Source organism: Podarcis bocagei (assembly GCF_964188305.1).
Source record: "Podarcis bocagei genome assembly, chromosome: 8".
Taxonomy (NCBI): domain Eukaryota; kingdom Metazoa; phylum Chordata; class Lepidosauria; order Squamata; family Lacertidae; genus Podarcis; species Podarcis bocagei.
In genome coordinates, this window is record NC_138133.1 from 82390330 (window position 1) to 82410976 (window position 20647).

At 45.2% G+C, this 20647-nt stretch overlaps 1 protein-coding gene across 1 annotated transcript in view; it reads left to right on the plus strand.

Moving 5' to 3' along the window:
- Positions 1 to 20647, plus strand: part of TG (thyroglobulin) — a 178058-nt gene that overhangs the window by 10737 nt on the left and 146674 nt on the right. The window contains exons 8-16 of the mRNA XM_081206080.1: positions 804 to 989; positions 3843 to 4889; positions 6182 to 6769; positions 10312 to 10551; positions 12746 to 12883; positions 14103 to 14180; positions 15571 to 15683; positions 16788 to 16899; positions 18040 to 18240. Of these exons, the coding sequence (XP_081062206.1) occupies positions 804 to 989; positions 3843 to 4889; positions 6182 to 6769; positions 10312 to 10551; positions 12746 to 12883; positions 14103 to 14180; positions 15571 to 15683; positions 16788 to 16899; positions 18040 to 18240 (2703 nt within the window). The remainder of the gene's footprint in view (positions 1 to 803; positions 990 to 3842; positions 4890 to 6181; positions 6770 to 10311; positions 10552 to 12745; positions 12884 to 14102; positions 14181 to 15570; positions 15684 to 16787; positions 16900 to 18039; positions 18241 to 20647) is intronic.

Consider the following 20647-nt stretch of genomic DNA (forward strand, 5'->3'; position numbering starts at 1 on the left):
AAGAGGCAACACATCACCAGAAGTTAGTTATACTGTAGTTACCATTAGGCTACCAACTTCAAAGCTTTTGTGTAAATTCACAAAGGCCCAGAATGTTGGAGGAAAGCAAATACATTTCCTCCTCCTGAACTTCTAGTTAATGCGTGTGTTAGTTTAAACCACACAAGGGTGGTCTAGCCACCGCTTGTTTGTAAGCCTCTCTGTCTTAGTTAACCACCTCTAAAAGCTGAACCATTTTGTTTGGCTCTGGACAGTATGCCTGCTATTTTCCCTCTCTCATCTCCACTCGTCCTCTAAATAGTTCCTGTGTGAACTAAACCTTTGAACTCCATAAACTGTAAGCGACCTTTTCCATCTAATTCACCCAAGCTGCAAAGTAAGGGCTGCCTGTTTCCTTACACTCCACCTCGACTGCTGAGTTCTTCTGATGGGGTCACTTTTGGTGGTCCTGAGGTTTGGCTGAGACTTTAGTGTTGCAAGACCTGTCCTGTGGAACTCCTTGCCACTAGAGGTTGCTTTTAGGCAACTTCTAAAAACTCTGTTATTCAGACAGACCGTTCAAATGTGAGATTCTTTGCCAAGCAGGTCTTGCTGATGTGTTTGATGTATTTATTGTAATACTGCATTTTTAGTCAGTTTACTGCCCTGTGATATCTTAAGCAAAAGTGGAGTTATGACTATGTAAATAAAAATAACAAGCAATTGGGTTCTAATCTCTTTAGGGATTGATTGCTGGTCAAACACAGAAGTCAGTGCAAATCATTCTGATTAGCTCCCATCTTTTCCTCCTGTTTCCTTCGCAGGTCCCTCCAAGTGTGAAACCGAAAGATCCACCGCCATTCGTTTCAAACAGAGTTACAGGCCATCTTGTGATGATAATGGAGCCTATGAGACAACCCAGTGCCAGCTGGATGGGCAGTGCTGGTGTGTGGATGCCAACGGGCAGGAACTTCTTGGCACAAGAAAGAAAGGGCAGGATTTATCCTGTGGTATGTGAAACTAGAGCCTTAGAACAGCTCTGTTGGGTTATCTGGCCTGTGCTTCATTCTGAAGAACAGGATACATAAAATCTTGGAAGTCAAATGGAATCTGTTCCGGAAGTCCGTTCGACTTCCAAAACGTTCAGAAAGCAAAGTGCGGCTTCCGGTTGGCTGCAGGAAGCTCCTGCAGCCAATCGGAAGCCGTAGAAGCCCTTTCAGACGTTTGGGTTCCAAAGAACGTTCGCAAACGAACACTCACTTCCAGGTTTGCGGCATTCAGGAGCCAAAACATCCAAGTACCAAGGCGTTCAGGTACCAAGGTATGACTGTACTTCACACACACACACACACACACACACACACACACACACACTTTTCAAGTTTACACATTTCACTAATTTCACAATCATTTTGACATTTTAAAACTTGACTTGCTTCCCCCTCTTTCTATGGTTCCTTAAATTTATTATTAATATCTTCCTCATATCCAAATGAACTTAATTTGCTCGTTTAGTCATCTTCTTTAAATACATACTCTTATGAAACTGCAGGTTATTACAATAATCCTGCCAATATTTTCATCTGTTTACAATTTATCTGTAAACATTCAATAAACCATTTCCATTCTTTTATGGAAAAAATTGTTATCTTGATCTCTTATTCTTCCGGTAAGTTTTGCCATTTCTGCATATTCCGTAAGTTTTTGTATCCATTCTTCCTTTCATGGGACTTCTGCTTCTTTCCATTTTGGGGCAAGTAGCATTCTTGCCGCTGTAGTAACATACATGAATGAATTTCTATCTGCTTTAGGGAGACAGAACTTACAAAAGAATATACTTCTTAAAGCAGTGTAGTCACACCCAAATGTGGGCAGTGAAAGCCACCAACCCAGATGGCTTTAAAAGAGAATTAGACAATTGATGGATGGAAGGGCTGTTGGTCGCTATTAGCCATGATGGCTGTTCTCTGTCTCCAAAGATGGGGGCAGTAATAATAATAATAATAATAATAATAATAATAATAATAATAATAATAATATTGTATTTATATCCCGCCCTCCGCAGCCAAAGCCGGGCTCAGAGCAGCTAACAACAATAAAAGTAACACAGTCTACATAAAATCACAATCAATTAATTGAAATACATTCAAAAATCAATTCATTCTAAAATCAATTCAGAATCAACTTAATGGCAACCATTGGGCTAGAGTTCTGTGAGGTTTACCAAAGGAGGGGGTCAGGCTGTGCCTTGGCCAAAGGCCTGGTGGAACAGCTCCGTCTTGCAGGCCCTGCGGAAAGATGTCAAGTCCCGCAGGGCCCTAGTCTCTTGTGACAGAGCGTTCCACAAGATCGGAGCCACGGCCGAAAAAGCCCTGGCTCTGGTTGAGGCCAGCCTAACCTCTCTGTGGCCTGGGACCTCCAAGATGTTTTTATTTGAAGACCGTAAGTAAGGTCCTCCGTGGGACATACCAGGAGAGGTGGTCCCGTAGGTTCAAGGGTCCTAGGCCATATAGGGCTTTAAAGGTTAAAACCAGCACCTTAAACCTGATCCTGTACTCCACCGGGAGTATGTGTGGTATAGCACCGGGTGAATGTGATCCTATGGTGAGGACCCTGTAAGGAGTCTCGCCACGGCATTCTGCACCTGCTGGAGTTTCTGGGTCAGTCTCAAGGGCAGCCCCACGTAGAGTGAGTTACAATAATCAAGTCTGGAGGTGACCGTAGCGTGGATCACAGAGCCTAGGTCAGGGCTAGAGAGAAGAAGAAGAAGAGTTTGGATTTGATATCCCGCCTTTCACTCCCTTTAAGGAGTCTCAAAGCAGCTAACATTCTCCTTTCCCTTCCTCTCCCACAACAAACACTCTGTGAGGTGAGTGAGGCTGAGAGATTTCAGAGAAGTGTGACTAGCCCAAGGTCACCCAGCAGCTGCATGTGGAGGAGCGGAGACGCGAACCCCGTTCCCCAGATTACGTGACTACCGCTCTTAACCACTACACCACACTGGAGGTGCTGGAAGCCACAGGAGGGGAGAGTTCTCTTGTTTTTGGGTCCTACTTATAGGTTTCTGCAATGCATCTAGTTGGCCACCCTGAGAACAAGATGCTGGACTCGTTGGGCCATTGGCCTGTCCCAGCAGGCTCTTCTTACGTTCTTAAGAAAACACATCAAAATCCATTCATTCAATTCATTTGTATACCGCTTTTCCACAGGAATGCTCAAAGCAGCAGACCAAAAAGAAAGCAGGGATGCATTTCGAAGCCGAGCAATGTCAAAACAATTTTGCAACAGCGCAGCAAAACAACACAATAGCAAATATAATAGCATACCAAAAAAGCAACATTTAAGTATTACTATATGTTGTTATTTATTAATTTTGTATATCTCCCTATACCCATGGGTCTCAGGGTGATTCAAAAGGGGGGGGGAATCACAATATAAAAACATAAAATGCATAATAAAAACAAAAACAAAAACGACTCTATAAAACACGATTGCAAAAATAACAAGGGAGCTTTAAAGTCCTAGAAACACGCCTTCCACAATGTTTTTCCTTTGGAAAACTTCCCAGTAATCTAGCTTGGACAAATACAGTGGTACCTTGGGTTAAGTACTTAATTCGTTCCAGAGGTGCGTACTTAACCTGAAACTGTTCTTAACCTGAAGCACCACTTTAGCTAATGGAGCCTCCTGCTGCCGCTGCGCCGCTGGAGCCTGATTTTTGTTCTCATCCTGAAGCAAAGTTCTTAACCTAAAGCACTATTTCTGGGTTAGCGGAGTCTGTAACCTGAAGTGTATGTAACCTGAAGCGTATGTAACCCGAGGTACCACTGTATTACATCTGCAGCATCTTTTCCTTTGTCTAGGCAAGGAACTTACCTGTGTCTCTGAGAGACGGCGAGCTCTCTCCAGGTTGTTTTATGGCCCCATCGGACGCTTTGGCCAGGACCATTTATTCTCTTCCACTCAAGAGCCGCAGCAGATAGCCGAGTCCTCAGGATCTTGTCCTCCATCATTCAAGGAGCTGTTTGTGGATTCTGGCCTGCTGTCTTCCATCATAGACAAACCAAGCGATTCTCAGCTGCTCGCCCTGGAATCCACCATCAGCGAAGCTATCGGAGGGATGTTTCCTTCGAGAGATCTTGCTCGCATCGCCCTCCGCTTCACCAGCAACCCCAAGCGGTTCCAAGAAAACCTGTTTGGTGGGAAGTTCTTGAAGAACGTGGTCCAGTTCAACTTCACAGGAGCCCTTGGCCCCAATGGCAAATTTAATTTGGACCAGTATTTCCGGCAGAGAGGGGTGAGCGGTGGATTCAGTGAACTGGCTCGACGACTTTCTCTGGAAATCCCACCAGAGAGGTTCAATCTGAGCCAGCCTGTCGTAGACAGTTTTGGCCGCACTGTCAATTTGCAGGACAACCAGAATGCTGTCAGATCTCTAGCTTCCCTCCTTGAAGCCCCAGAGTTCTTCGTATTTTTGCAACACGTGGTTTCGGTCCCCGAGAGCATTGCCGAAGATTTGGGTGACGTTGTGAGGATTGCGCTGAGATCCAAAGACTGTGCAGAGGAAGGCAACAGTTTGTTTGTCCCGGTTTGCACAGAAGCAGGGAACTACGAAGAAGTGCAGTGCTATGCGGGTGCTTGCTGGTGTGTGGACTCACGTGGCAAAGAGATCCTGGGATCCAGAGTCCGTGGCTCACGCCCAAGGTGCCCCACCCTATGCGAAAAGCAGAGGGAAGACCTCCAACGCTTGCAAAGACTCCAGCCGGCTGGTTCTGAGCTGTTTGTTCCTTCATGTACCCAGGAAGGGAAATTCCTGCCGGTTCAGTGCCATGGAAGAAATTGTGTCTGCTTCGATTCTGAAGGCAGGACTATTCCCGGAAAAGGTGCAACTGCTGAACAGCCCTTGCAGTGTAAGTTCCCTATTTTGTATTTCCACATGTGTACATGCTCTGATTTTTCTTTTGCTAAAAGACTCTTGTGTTTTTAGTTTTTAAAGCCCGTCTCTTGCAGCAGTCTAACTGCAGCATTTTGCTCCAGCTGCCGCTTCTGGACCCAGGCCCAAGGGATACCCCACACAGAGCAAATTGCAGTAGTCAGGTCTTGAGCTTACCAGTGCTGAAATCCCTCTGGCTGAGTTCCAGCCCTCCTTCTGTGAAGCAGATTCATATTTGGATAAAATCATGTCTGTCAAATGACTGAATAAATCTTAAAGGGACCCCTGACCATTAGGTCCAGTCATGACCGACTCTGGGGTTGCGGCGCTCATCTCGCTTTATTGGCCGAGGGAGCCGGCGTACAGCTTCACGTGGCCAGCATGACTAAGCCGCTTCTGGTGAACCAGAGCAGCACACGGAAACGCTGTTTACCTTCCCACCTGAGCGGTACCTATTTATCTACTTGCACTTTGCCGTGCTTTCGAACTGCTAGGTTGGCAGGAGCAGGGACTGAGCAACAGGAGCTCACCCCGTCGCGGGAATTCAAACCGCCGACCTTCTGATCAGCATGCCCTAGGCTCAGTGGTTTAACCCACAGCGCCACCCGCGTCCCGAATAAATCTTAGCTGAGCATTAATATATTAGACAGTCTCTTAGATCTGCAGAAAAATAGAGCCAATTGTTCTGTAGGGGGAAATACAGGTTTTGTAGGATGACACACATGAAGAGCAGAGTAGGAGCCATGTGTGAGAGAAGAAGCAATCCTCTTTTTAACATAATATCTGTCACACCATCTTTTTTTCCTGTCTGCTCCCCAGTTAATCAGGCATACCTTTTAATGATTTTTTTTACCTCATGAATTTTTATTTTCTTATAGTATTTGTTAGATTTATATACCATCATTCTTCATAAGCTCTCAGGGCGGTTCACAGAATAAAATACAGGATAAAAACATGAAAATAAGTTAAACAAAATAGCAAAACAGCCCCCCCCCTTCCCACAAACACATTTAAAATGCTGTAAAGGTAAAGGTAAAGGGCTGGTTGAAGGGGAACATTTTTGCCTGGCACCTAAAATATATAATAAAGGTATCTGGCAAACCTCCCTGGGGAGAGCATTCCACAAATGGGAGCCACCACAGAGAAGGCCCTTTCTCGTGTTGCTACCCTCTGGAAATAATCTGACCAATGACACAACTGAATGTTGCAATGCTACCTTCAACTCTTTATTGCGTGCTTAGCAGGCCGTGTTGCCTTTGCCTCCTGTAGGTCCAAGTGATTGCCAGCTAGCAGGCGGTCAGGCTTTCCTGAGAACTGTGCAGCAACTTCTGCTGGAACCTTCATCCCTGCCTAAGGTATCCAGCGTCTACATCCCACAGTGCGGTCTCGATGGTCGGTGGAGGCAGGTCCAATGCAATGGCCCCCCGGAACAAACTTTTGAGTGGTATCAAAGGTGGATCAGCCAGAATAATAATGGCAGGGCTCTTCCTTTCGATGACTTGGTGGGTATCCTGCTCAACTATAAAGAGAGATCTCAGCAAAGCTTTGAAGACTTCGTCAAAATCCTTTACAGTGCCGGCCACCAGAAGGTCTTTCCAGAGTTTGCCAAATTTCCTTCCTTTGATGAAGTTCCTCAAGAAGTGCTGGAAGGCAAGACCACAGGAGGTCCATCACAGAATGTCTTGCTGGAGCCATTCACGTTTTGGCAGCTCCTTCAGGGACACCTCACTCAGTACCCAGGATCTTTCAGCGATTTCAGCACCCCGCTAGGACACTTTGACCTTCGCAATTGCTGGTGCGCTGATGAAAAGGGGCAAATGCAAGGAAAGGAAGCTGATGTGAACAAGATCCCGGACTGTAAGTAACTCACCCTAGTCATTAGACCTTGTGCTTAAATTGTACTATAAATGTTCATGCCAACTTTGGCCAACTTGAGGATTTGGAACAGGGCCAGATTTAGGTTTGATGAGGCCCTAAGCTACTGAAGGTAATGGGGCCCTTTATATGTCCAGCTGTCCTTTGTCAACAACAACTTGTTGCTGTTTTTGTGTTGAATATATGCAATATGGTAATTTATGGACCTAATAGGTATCTAAAGCCATTTGCTCATAACAAAATATGCATTTTATCAAAGTAATTCTTGAACTGAAATATAATTAAGAAAAAGTATATTAATAGTGAATTTTATTTTGGGTGGGGGGCAAGACAGTGAAGCCCTAAGCTACAGCTTGTTTAGTTTATATGTAAATCTGACACCCATTAGGCTCAGCCAGGACAGCCATGATGGGACTTGTAGTCCCAAACAGCCAGAGGACACCAGTTTGGTGAAGACTGTGATCCAGACCAAATCTGGACTGGGTGAAACATCTACAGTGGTACCTCGGTTTTCAAACGTCTCCGTTGACTAACGTTTCGGTTTTTGAACGCCATAAACATGGAAGTAAAAGCTTCAGTTTTCGAACACGCCTCAGAAGTTGAACATGCCACGTGGTTTCTGCTGAGCACAAGATCCTGAGGCCTAGCTGTCAGCTATTGAGTTTTTGGTTTTCGAACCCACTGTACTCTATATTTTGGAGAGTTTCTTGTTTCCTATGTATTTGGACACCTCTTAAGATATGGTAACCAAATTAGCGTGATGGCTCCTGAGATCAAGGATCAGGTTTCTGTCTGTATTTAGATTTGGTTGGGTGCCACTTTGAATTGAGGTTGTGCACGGAGCCTTTCAGAACTGTGCTGATTTTTTAGGTTTCTTAGAATTCCTGAGCAGGACCAAGTATGAGGCTGCTGGTCCATAATACGATGAACAGCGATTTTGCTGAAGTGGAATGCTTTTCAACAAGGCAGTATTGCATTTTATGAATTGGGTGCCTGGACTCGGAGGAAGACATTGGATGACCTAAGTTGCTGAGAGGGCTCAGAGTAGTGGACATTGCAAAGGAATAAATACATGAACCTGACTCTGCAACTGCTGGAAATTGCTCGCAGGTTTTCAAACGTGCCTTCATATAATAAGGGCTGGGAATATAACCTTGCATTGTTTTTAAAGAGGAACGACCAAGGATTGAACAAGGGAATCTCTTAGGAATCTCTTCCCTAGTCCTCTGGGGTGTGCTCTGACACAGGATATGTGACAGTTGTGTCTGTAGTGCTACATACCAGATTAATATAAAGTTTGTGGCAGTCTCTCATTTCCATGAGAACGCTAAGGATATATATCCAGACAGTGGAAACAGAAGGAAATGTAGGAATAAATGAGAATCTGAAGCCAAATACATTTCCCCTTTGTTCCATGAGTTCACTCTGATTGCTATTCCGTTCCCCCTAACCGGCAGTTTAACTAGGAGGATTTCCACAATTAATTCTGGACTGGCATATGAAGAGCTGTGGTGGATTAGTCCAGCCTCCCGCTTTCCTTTTCTATATATATACATTTTTGCATTAGTTTTACACAAAAGTTGTACACAACAAACGTAACATAATCAATATTAAAAAGGGGTTCTTTCGAAACTTCAGGCCTCTTCCCTTCCCTCCATGGGTTCCAATTCTAAATTTTATTCTTGCTTATTTTACTGTAATCTATCTGTCATATGGGACGCGGGTGGCACTGTGGGTTAAACCACAAAGCCTAGGACTTGCCAATCAGAAGGTCGGTGGTTCAAATCCCCGTGACAGGGTGAGCTCCTGCCAACCTAGCAGTTCGAAAGCACGTCAAAGTGCAAGTAGATAAATAGGTACCGCTCCGGCGGGAAGGTAAACAGCGTTTCCGTGCTCTGCTCTGGTTCACCAGAAGTGGCTTAGTCATGCTGGCCACATGACCCAGAAGCTGTACGCTGGCTCCCTCGGCCAATAAAGCAAGATGAGCACGCAACCCCAGAGTCGGCCACAACTGGACCTAATGTTCAGGGGTCCCTTTACCTTTGTCATATAATCATAGTATCCAAAATTCATATTACTTTGCAAGTGTCATTGTATTCCTGCCAATGATTTCAGCTGTTTACAGTGGTCTCTCAAATATGTTAGAAAATTATTCCAGTCTTTAAAAATACTTGGTCTTCCTGATTTCTGATCTTTCCCATCAGTCTCACCATTTCTGCATATTCCACCAGCTTGGTCTGCCACTCTTCTCCTTTCAGTACTTCTTCTTTCCATCTGTGGACAAGAAGCATTCTTGCTGCTGTTGTTGCATACATAAACAGTATTTTCTTTTCTTTTGGTAGTTCCGCACCTATAATGCCTAACGAAAATGCCTCTGGTTTTTTTTAAACAAAAGTTATCTTAAACATTTTTTTCAACTCTTTATATTTCATTTCCCAGAAAGATTTTACCACTCCATATAGCCCCCATATATGGTAAAAAGCACCCTCTTTCCCTTTACATTTCCAACACACATTTGAACTCTTTCTATACATTTTTGCAATTTTATGAGGTGTCAAATACCAACAGTACATCATTTTCATATACAGTGGTACCACGGGTTAAGTACTTAATTCATTCTGGAGGTCCGTTCTTAACCTGAAACTGTTCTTAACCTGAAGCACCACTTTAGCTAATGGGGCCTCCCGCTGCCGCCGCGCCGCCGGAACACGATTTCTGTTCTCATCCTGAAGCAAAGTTCTTAACCCGAGGTACTATTTCTGGGTTAGCGGAGTCTGTAACCTGAAGCATATGTAACCGGAAGCATCTGTAACCCGAGGTACCACTGTAATTTTATTTCAATGAACAGCAGGCTGTAAACTTCAAATCCTCTTTCCATAACTGTTCCCATGATGAAAATATGTTCCTGCTTTCCACGTTTATAGATAGCCCACTTGATGGCAGTTGCCTTCTCCAGCTCTCCTTCCCCAGCACTCATATACAGAAGGCTGCTGACCAGCTCTGAGGGCAGCTCATAGAGTTAGATTTAAAGTTAGGACTAGTGGCCATCTTTTTAAAATAATATTTTATTAAAGCTTTTCATAATACAGTGCAATATAAAACAAAATAGTCTGAACAAAAGGAAAAAGTAGAAAGAGAAAGGAAAATGCAAAGTCCTCTCTCAAAGGTAGACCTTAACCCTTATCTCACACAGAGAGGGGTGGACTCTCCTAACTCTCACCTGAGAGCTTCCCTTCTCCTAGCCTCCCCCCCCCCATTCTTCCCTTCGCTGCCTCCCGTGATTTGCATTGTGCTTCCATTGCGCTGAAATGAATGAGGTGGAATAACATGCTGACAACGTAATTTACACAATGAATCATGTAAATAGCATAATTCAACCATGGCAGACAGCGAGGTGAATATTGTAATTTTCAGTGGAAAGCGAACTGCAGTGGAAGGGAGACAGCGTTGCGTGCAACATATACAGGGAGGAACGGAAACCAATGCCTTTTTACACCCGTAACAATACTTTCCCCTTCCGACAGGCCCCGGAGAGTGTGAAGCCACCAAGCGAGACGCCATGCAATTCATTAGCAAAGTGGAGCAACTCATTAAGGACTCCAACAGCTCCCACTTTCCTTTTGGGCAGAGTTTTTTAGTAGCGAAAGGCATCACACTGACAGACGAAGAGCTCCTGAGCGATATTTCTCCATCGGCGAGCATCACGATTTCAGAAGGGCTGCTGACCGGAAGCGATTACGCCATTCGGCTGGCTGCGCAATCGAGTATGTTTGGAATGGGGGTGGGTGGGTGGGGTGAATGGTTTCTGTCGATCTGGTGAAACAGATGTTATTTTTGGTGGAGGGACCTCAACTTTTGTTGGCCAGGTGGACTCTTATGGGAGAGTTAGATAACCAATCAGGCCCTTGGGGGATCTTGAAGAAGCTGGTTCTGGTTTCCCATTTGCCAGGGGGTGGGGGAATAATGCAATAAAAGATGGCGCTCCATGGCATCTTAGGGAAGGGCTGGAAAAGACCTCTTTCTGAAACCCTGGAGAGCCATTGCCAGTTAATGAAGACAGCCAATGTGGTACCCTGTTGAGGGCTGTTATGTATGTATGTATACAGTGGTGCCTCGCAAGACGAAAAGAATCCATTCTGTGATTCTCTTCGTCTAGCGGTTTTTTTGTCTTGCGAAGCAAGCCCATTGAAGGATTAGCGGATTAGCGCTATTAGCGCAATTAGTGGCTTTTAGCGGCTTATCTGCTGATCGGATCAGCTGATAAGTGGCTTAGCGGCTTAGAAAAAGGGGGGGGGGACCAGCAGGAACTCGCAAGACATTTAGTTTTCGTCTTGCGAAGCAAGCCCATAGGAAATTCGTTTTGCGAAGCACCTCCAAAACGGAAAACTCTTTCGTCTAGCGAGTTTTCTGTCTTGCGAGGCATTCGTCTTGCGGGGCACCACTGTATATGACATTTTCATCCCACCGTTTTCTCTATGGAGCCCAAGGTGGCATAAGCACCTTGCCATTGCTCTGCTGAACATCAACCTCTCCCGAAACTGGGGGAAACAGCTCCTGGGGCTAAAATACAATAGGAAATAGATATCCATGGCAAACTCCCACTTTTCCAGGCTTTCTCAGCTAGATAAAACAGTCCTTGCCACCAGTGTCCATTTTGTCTTGTTTTAGTTTTGTTTCAAATGTATCTGGGTTTTAAAAAACAAACAAAAAAACTGGGTTTTTTTTTGCCGTTTTGATTGTACATCGCCTTGAGATGATGTTGTAGATGGCAATCAATAAATGACTGTTAACAATGTGTGAGGTAGCTGTTAAAGCATTGAGCCTAAGACCTGGGAGACTTGGGTTCAAATTCCCCACTCGGCCATTAAGCTTGCCAGGTGATCTTGGACAGTCATGGCCTCTCCAGCTAATGTACCTCACAAGGGTATTGCGAGGATAAAATGAAGAGGGGAAGAACCATGCAGGTCACCTTGGAGAAAAGGTGTCATTTGACCTTGGAGGGAAGTCATGTCACAGATGCAATAGTAATAATAATAATAATAATAATAATAATAATAATAATAATAATAATAATAATTTATTTATATCCCGCCCTCCCCAGCCGAAGCTGGGCTCAGAGCGGCTAACAACAGTAAAAATAACACAGTTTACATAAAATCACAATCAGTTAATTGAAATACATTCTAAAATCAATTCAGAATCAAATTAATGGCAACCATTGGGCTAGAGTTCTATGAGGATTACAGAAGGAGGGGGTCAGACTGTGCCTTGGCCAAAGGCTTGGTGGAACAGCTCTGTCTTGCAGGCCCTGCGGAAAGATGTCAAGTCCTACAGGGCCCTAGTCTCTTGTGACAGAGCGTTCCACCAGATTGGGGCCACGGCCGAAAAAGCCCTGGCTCTGGTTGAGGCCAGCCTAACCTCTCTGTGTCCCGGGATCTCCAAGATGTCTTTGTTTGAAGACCGTAAGGTCCTCCGTGGGACATACCAGGATAGGCGGTCCTGTAGGTACGAGGGTCCTAGGCCGTATAGGGCTTTAAAACCAGCTCCTTAAATCTGACCCTGTACTCTACCGGGAGCTAGTGCAGCTGGTATAGCACTGGGTGAATGTGATCCTATGGCGAGGACCCCGTAAGGAGTCTCGCCGCGGCATTCTGCACCCGCTGGAGTTTCTGGGTCAGTCTCAAGGGCAGCCCCATGTAGAGTGAGTTACAATAATCAAGTCTGTCCAGTTGTCCACAGTTGTCTTCAGTGTATCTGAAGAAGTGTGCATGCACACGAAAGCTCATACCAAAAACTAACTTAGTTGGTCTTTAAGGTGCTACTGGAAGGATTTTTTTTATTTTGACAGTTGTCCACAGCTATTTATGAATCTGCAGGAAAGCAGCTTGCTTGTCTACGTCTCCATGCCGAATATACCTGCTGAGATCGTGTGCTTTTGTTCCTTGTTTTTCTTTGAAGCCTTGCGTTTCTATTGGAGGAGTTTCACCGCACTCCAGAATTCCTCAGGAGAGGCCGTGCGCTTGGGATTTCAGCCTTACATCCCCCAGTGCGATGGGCTGGGGAACTGGCTACCTGTCCAGTGTTATGACAGCTCAGGTGAGAGAGAGGGCGAAAAAAGCCAGTTGGCAGCACTTAGGACAGCTGAGGAGTCCTAGGCCATGGTTAGCGCCTGTGGCCCCTCTTCGTTTACTGACCCTCAAAAGATTCTGTTGAAGAACTGTTTGAGAAGGGGGTTGGACAGGACTGGTGAGGGGTGCGATATAATGGGGGAGTCTTAAGACCTGGACATAGAAGCCTGGAGAGGACTGCATTTGGCCCTTTTCCCCCTACCCTGGCTAACTTTTCTGTGGCTGGTATATCAGCTATTGTACACTTGTAAGCGTTACCACCATTACTCTGCCCACTTTTCCCTCTGGCTCCACCAAAGGACGTGGGTGGCGCTGTGATCTAAACCACTGAGTCCCTTGGGCTTGCCATTCGGAAGGTCAGTGGTTTGAATCTGTGTGACGAGGTGAGCTCCCGTTGCTCTGTCCCAGCTTCTGCCAACTTAGCAGTTTGAAAACACACCAGTGCGAGTAGATAAATAGGTACCACTGCGGCGGGAAGGTAAATGGTGTTTCCGCGCGCTCTGGGATCCATCATGGTGTCCTGTTGCACCAGAAGCAGTTTAGTCCTGCTGGCCACATGACCCAGAAAGCTGTCTGTGGACAAACTCTGGCTCCCTTGCCTGAAAGCGATATGAGCACCGCAAGCCCATAGTCGCCTTTGACTGGACTTAACCGTCCAGGGGTCCTTTACCTTTTTACCCTTACCTTTACCTTACCACCAGCATGCGGCCCCCAGAAGTTGCTCACAAAGCAATGTGGCCCTCAAGCTGGGGAAAAAAGATTCCCTGTTCCTGCTTTTAAAGACCAGGTCTTCTTGCCAATAATTTTTGCTACAAGGGAATAAACCTGTAAAAGGTTGCCCCCTGGGAATTGCTCATAGCGCTTGGGGAAGCGCAGAGTGCAAAACCAGCATTTCATTTCTTTGCAAATGTTGGGGAATCAGCACATCCTTTGCAGGATTGACTTCCGCTGGTAGAGAGAGAAATGGAGACAAGCGGTGCCTTTGTAATATCAGTTCATCTATAAATACACAAGTTAGGAAAGGATGGTTGTGGGCATAGCAACCAATTGAGACGATGCCGAGGGCTAGTTCGGTGCAATTTATTCCATTATTTCGAACCTGTTGTCCAATTCGATTTCACTACAATTGAGTGTGCCAGGGTATCTGACTATCGCAGATATTAGATATATGTTTTGTTGCATCTTAGGCCACTGCTGGTGTGTGGATGAGAGAGGACGCTATATATTGGATTCCCTGGTGACACGCTCAACACAGCTGCCCCAGTGTAAGTTGTATTCCTCTTTCAAAGCTTTGTCCTTGTCATAGAAACTTAGAATTGTAGGGATCCTAAGGAAGAAGAAGAAGAAGTAGAAGAAGAGAAGTTTGGATTTGATATCCCACTTTATCACTACCCGAAGGAGTCTCAAAGCGGCTAACATTCTCCTTTCCCTTCCTCTCCCACAACAAACACTCTGTGAGGTGAGTGGGGCTGAGAGACTTCAAAGAAGTGTGACTAGCCCAGGGTCACCCAGCAGCTGCATGTGGAGGAGCGGGGAAACGAACCCAGTTCACCAGATTACAAGTCTACTGCTCTTAACCACTACACCACACTGGCTCCTGTGTCATCTAGGCCAAACCCACTGCAAGGCAGGAATCTGTACCATATTTTTCAGTGTATAACACACCCTCGTGTACAAGCAGACGCCTATTTTTTTGGACCGCAACAAAATTTTATGGGGGTGGGGAAAATTGCCCAAAGTTGTTGAGCTTTTCCTGGGTGGGGTGTGTGTCATCGCAGCCAGTTGCACGCACGCCTCACGGCTGCCGTAACTACCACGACCAATTGCCGCAGCCACAGCCAATCAGCAGCAGCCTTTGCCACAGCAACCATTCACACGCCCAATCGCCACTGACAATCTCCTGCTGGCTGTGGCCACCAATACTTATTGGCCTGTTGCTAACCATGTATAAGACGACCCACATAAATGGACCAATACCATGCCTTAGAAATTCCATTGGTGGCCATGAGCTGTACATGATACATGAGATGTACCGTATTTTTTGCTCTATAAGACTCACTTTTTCCCTCCTAAAAAGTAAGGGGAAATGTGTGTGCGTCTTATGGAGTGAATGCGGCTGCTCAGCTATCCCAGAAGCCTGAACAGCAAGAGGGATTGCTGCTTTCACTGCGTAGTGATCCCTCTTGTTGTTCTGGCTTCTGAGATTCAGAATATTTTTTTTCTTGTTTTCCTCCTCCAAAAACTAGGTGCGTCTTGTGGTCTGGTGCGTCTTATAGAGTGAAAAACACAGTATTTTGTAACTACTTCTTTGTTCTGAGAGTCAGTTTCAGTGCAGATTCAGGGAGCATATTTCACACACACACCCACACACCCACACACCCACACCCACACACCCCACACCCACACACCCCTTTCCCTCTGGTTCTGTTGAAGTCATCGAAGTTACTCTAGGGATGGACTTGACTTCTTACTGCTTTCCCTGTGTGTCTGAATTTGCAACTACTTGCTGTGGTAATACACTTGGCAGGATTGCATCCTTAGTTTTCAGTCCCTGCAGCTGTCATCCCATCTGCATGGGGAACAAGCGACTGACTATGCACGGTGATATTCTGACTGGAACTTTCATGACTGACCAAGACTTTTACTTTAATGCAGGTCAGACGCCATGTCAACGCTCCCAAGCGAATGCCTTACTCTCTGGCTGGAGACGGACTGGACTGATGTTTAATGTTACTTCAGCAGACCTGTTTGCTCCCTCCTGTACAGAGGCAAGTCCAGTAGTGCTGAAACCTTACGGATTTTTACTCTGGTTTATAGGAATTATCGGACTGCAATCTGAACCGTGCACATTTCCAATCTGAATTTTGGAAAACGTGCATTTCGTTTTTGGGTAGGGATGAAATAAATCCAGTCCTGGTGATTTGTGGGATGGAACACAGTGTCCCTCACAATTTACCTCCCCCTTAGTAAATAGTGAAGTCAGGGATAAGTCACCCATTTTTATGAAGGACACAAATTCAATGAACTATTTAGGAGGCTCCTTCCTTCCTTCCTTCCTTCCTTCCTTCCTTCCTTCCTTCCTTCCTTCTCTCGCTTCCTGTGCTGTTGGTGGTTGCTATTGGCAAGCTGTGTCAGTTTGCATTTCTTAGTGCAGAACGTATTGATCTGATGTGTAGAGATCTCTCCACTTCTGGCTAATTCAAGAGGGTTTCGGAAGCTTCTCTGTGTGAAAGAAGCAAGCAGAAAGTTCGTGATGTTTGGGTTATTCCTTCAGAGAAGCTGAGTACAGCTGGCTTAAACTGGTTCTCTCATCTCTTTCTGTCAAGGTCATGCTGACTATAAAAGTAAGGCCAGAAAGAGCCTGGGTTTCACTTTCTATTTCTATCTCTTTTCCTTATGGCGTGGTGCTCTGTCCATTGATAGTGTTAAGGTTCAGACTTATTATAAGTTATTGTAAGTTTAAGTTAAGTCTGCTGCAACTGGATTTCTTATTGGACAGTGCCAATCCTGAATGTATTGGATTTGTGACCATTATGCTCATTTGTCTTCAGTAGCAGTAAAGCTCTGCTGGATGAAATATTGATTGCCTCTGGTCTATTTTTTGGGGAATCCTGCAACGTGTTTAGGTTTTTACTCCGCTAACAACACATTGGAATCTGCTCTGGGTCAATATTGAGTAGAATCCCATGACTAACTGCCCATTTGAGGTTGAAGAGAGAGCAGAATCCTATAGCGTAAGCAGAAGTCCTTGAGCGAAAAGGATAACTTTGTTAGATGCAACCCACCATTTCTCAGATAACGGTCCTTAGATAAATAGCAGCCTTACAGAAGGCTTCTCGTTCTGCAACTATAACGCAGCTGCTTTCTTCTAGACTGGTGCCTATGCTGTGCTACAGAAGTCAGAAACCAGGGCCTGGTGTGTAGATCCAACATCTGGCGAAGCCTTTCAGCAGAGCGACGTTGATGCAAATGGCAGAGCTCACTGTAAGCGCCTTCCCTACCTTTCCTTCTGGTTTGGGGGTGGACGAACCTGTCAATTTCCGTTTATTTGTGAAAATTCTTCAGCATCTCAGTGCACTTTTCTCGTCAGTGTGTTAGGATTACTTTCTCCTAATATACATACAGGGCTTTTTTTTCAGCTGGAACTCTCCGGAACTCAGTTCCGGCACCTCTCAGGTGGGTGCCAATTGCCATTCTAAGAGAAGGAGGGAGGCGTTCATGGGGAGTTCCACCACCTTTTTTACTAGAAAACTATCACTGTACAGTGGCACCTCGGGTTACAACCACTTTGGGTTACAAACTCCGCTAACCCAGAAGTAGTTGCTCCGTGTTGCGAACTTTGCCACAGGATGACAACAGAAATCGTGCAGTGGCGGTGCTGTGGCAGCTGGAGACCCCATTAGCGAAAGCGCACCTCAGGTTAAGAACGGTTTCAGGTTAAGAACGGACCTCTGGATCATGCCCTTCCAGCCGTGACGAAACCCAGACCTCTGGTGTGACGTAAATCAGTGACTCAGACTTCAAAGCCTGAGCACACTATATCAGCAGAGCATACTGCGCAAACAGAAGTGGCGTGAGGCTTGTGGAAACATACTAACAAGCTATGGATTTATTAAGCATAAATCATGACAAAGGAAACATGTCGTCTCTCGTCTCCTCAGAGAGAGTCAAAAGCAAAAGCTATACACAACGGAAGTTCCCAGCAAACTGCTGGAACATAAACAGACATGTGACATGTAACAATCTCACAGGTCTGCAACTTAAGGTGGAATAGAATTTTCCAACAGATGTGTACATGGTTTTTGTCAGCAATTCTACCTAATATAATGCATTTCTGTATGTTATTTCCATTAACAGATGCATTTTTATCTCGTGAACTGCCCTGAGACTTGTGGGTAGAGGGTGGTATACAAATTTAATGAATGATAATGATAATATTTAGGTACACTGTCTGTCAAGGACCACCTAATTCCTTATATCCTTGCCCAATGATTGAGCTCTTTGGGGTGGTCACTGTTAGTGCTCCCCCCCCCTGAGCCCAGATGCACAACTCATCTTTGCCCATAGCCATGCATTTAGCCTTATAGGGCTCCTTTTCACCACCTCTCTTTTCCTCTTCGAAAGGCCCCAGTTACTGCAAGATGCTGGCGTCAAAGGCTCTCTTACGGGAAATGGGTCGAGGTTACATCCCTCAGTGTGAAGGCAGCAGTGGGGGGTTCTCACCCGTGCAACGGACCGAAGACCAGGAAAGCAGCTGGTGTGTCCTTGAGAACGGAGAGGAGGTTCCTGGAACACGAATCAGTGGAAAAAAGCTTTCATGCGAACGTGAGTGAACTTGGAAGTCTGGGCAGTTTTGTGCTTTCGTTACAGAGGTTGTGGCCAATCTGCACACTGGGAAACGCTGGTTTGCATTGCCTGGATTCATGTGGGAACTTTGAGAATTTAATGAAATATATCTATCTATCTATCTATATCTATCTATCTATCTATCTATCTATCTATCTATCTATCTATCTATCATCTATCTATCTATCTATCTATCTATCTATCTATCTATCATCTATCTATCTATCTATCTATCTATCTATCTATCTATCATCTATCTATCTATCTATCTATCTATCTATCTATCTATCTATCGTGGTGCCCCACAAGACGAATGCCTCGCAAGACGGAAAACTCGCTAGACGAAAGAGTTTTCCGTTTTGGAGGTGCTTCGCAAAACAAATCTCCTATGGGCTTGCTTCGCAAGACGACAATGTCTTGCGAGTTCCTGCGGTTTTCCCCCCTCCCCCCCTTTTCTAAGCCGCTAAGCCGCTTATCAGCTGATCCGATCAGCAGATAAGCCGCTAAAAGCCTCTAAAAGCCTCTAAAAGCCGCTAATAGCGCTAATCCGCTAATCCTTCAATGGGCTTGCTTCGCAAGACAAAAAAAAACCGCTAGACGAAGAGAATCACAGAACGAATTCTTTTCGTCTTGGAGGCACCACTGTATCATCTATCTATCTATCTATCTATCTATCTATCTATCTATCTATCATCTATCTATCTATCTACATCTATCTGTATCTATCTATCTATCTATCTATCTATCTATCTATCATCATCATCATCATCTATCTATCTATCTATCTATCATCTATCTATCTATCATCTATCTCTATCTCTATCTATCTATCTATCTATCTATCTATCTATCTATCTATCTATCGATCTATCGATCTATCTATCGATCTATCGATCTATTGATCTATCGATCTATCGATCTATCGATCTATCGATCTCTATCTCCAGGTCATGATTGATAGGATGGATGGATGAATGGATGGATAGATAGATATCGAGTTGTAGGAGTTCTTATGCTTAGGATTCCAGAGAACGCCTTGACAATGAGACTTTTCTGCATGATAGTTAAGCAGTGCTGGACATGAAATAGGGAGACCTGCGTTCGAAAAAGCTTTCTGGGTAGCCTTAGGAAGATCACACTGGAATGTCTTCACGGGATTGTTTAGGTGGGGCGTGTATGTAATAATGTCACATCCCCTGAGGTCTCAGAAAGTTACAAATGGAATTTTGTTGCTGCTTAGTCATGTCCGACTCTTTGTGACCCCATGGACCAGAGCACGCCAGGCACTCCTATCTTCCACTGCCTCCCGCAGTTTGGTCAAACTCATGTTCGTAGCTTCGAGAACACTGTCCAACCATCTCGTCCTCTGTCGTCCCCTTCTCCTTGTGCCCACCCAACATCAGGGTCTAATCCAGGGAGTCTTCTCTTCTCATGAGGTGGCCAAAGTATTGGAGCCTCAGCTTCAGGATCTGTCCTTCCAGTGAGCACTCAGGGCTGATTTCCTTCAGAATGGAGAGGTTTGATCTTCTTGCAGTCCATGGGACTCTCAAGAGTCTCCTCCAGCACCATAATTCAAAAGCATCAATTCTTCAGCCTTCTTTATGGTCCAGCTCTCACTTCCATACATCACTATGGAAAACCATAGCTTTAACTATACGGACCTTTGTTGGCAAGGTGATGTCTCTGCTTTTTAAGATGCTGTCTAGGTTTGTCATTGCTACAAATGGAATAGATGCCTGATTACATTATAGTTCCAGATGTGCTCTTAGAAGCAGCTGGATAAATCTGTGCCTACAGTCAGAGGAATTGCAGCAAAAAACCTTCTGGCCCAGGAAGCTGCTATTGGCTGGAAGGCTGTCAGGTGACCCTTCCCTGGATCCAATGGGGACATGCGAGTTGCTGGCTCTCAGGGCCAATCCATATATATGTATAGCAGAACCAAATGATAAAGCTTTTTTCTGGACTGTACTACTTCAGACTACAGGTGGAGGTTGACGTCAAAATGCCCCCCAAATCCCTCCCCTCGGTGGGAAGAGTCCAACCTAACCTTCTCCTTGGTATGCTATTTTCCCATTCTATGCATGGCACAAACTCCTTCCTTGGACTAAATGACTTCCAATATAACCTTCCAAAGCTATTATTCTAATTTGCATATAATCCTGAACAGACGACATAGACCCCTTTGTAAGCGACTTATGAAGGTACTTAAATCCATACCCTCCAACATTTTTCCAATGAAAATAGGGATGCCCTATTCCATTATTAGAGGGACGCGGGTGGCGCTGTGGGTTAAACCACAGAGCCTAGGATTTGCTGATCAGAAGGTTGGCAGTTCGAATCCTGCGACGGGGTGAGCTCCCATTGCTCGGTTCCTGCTCCTGCCAAC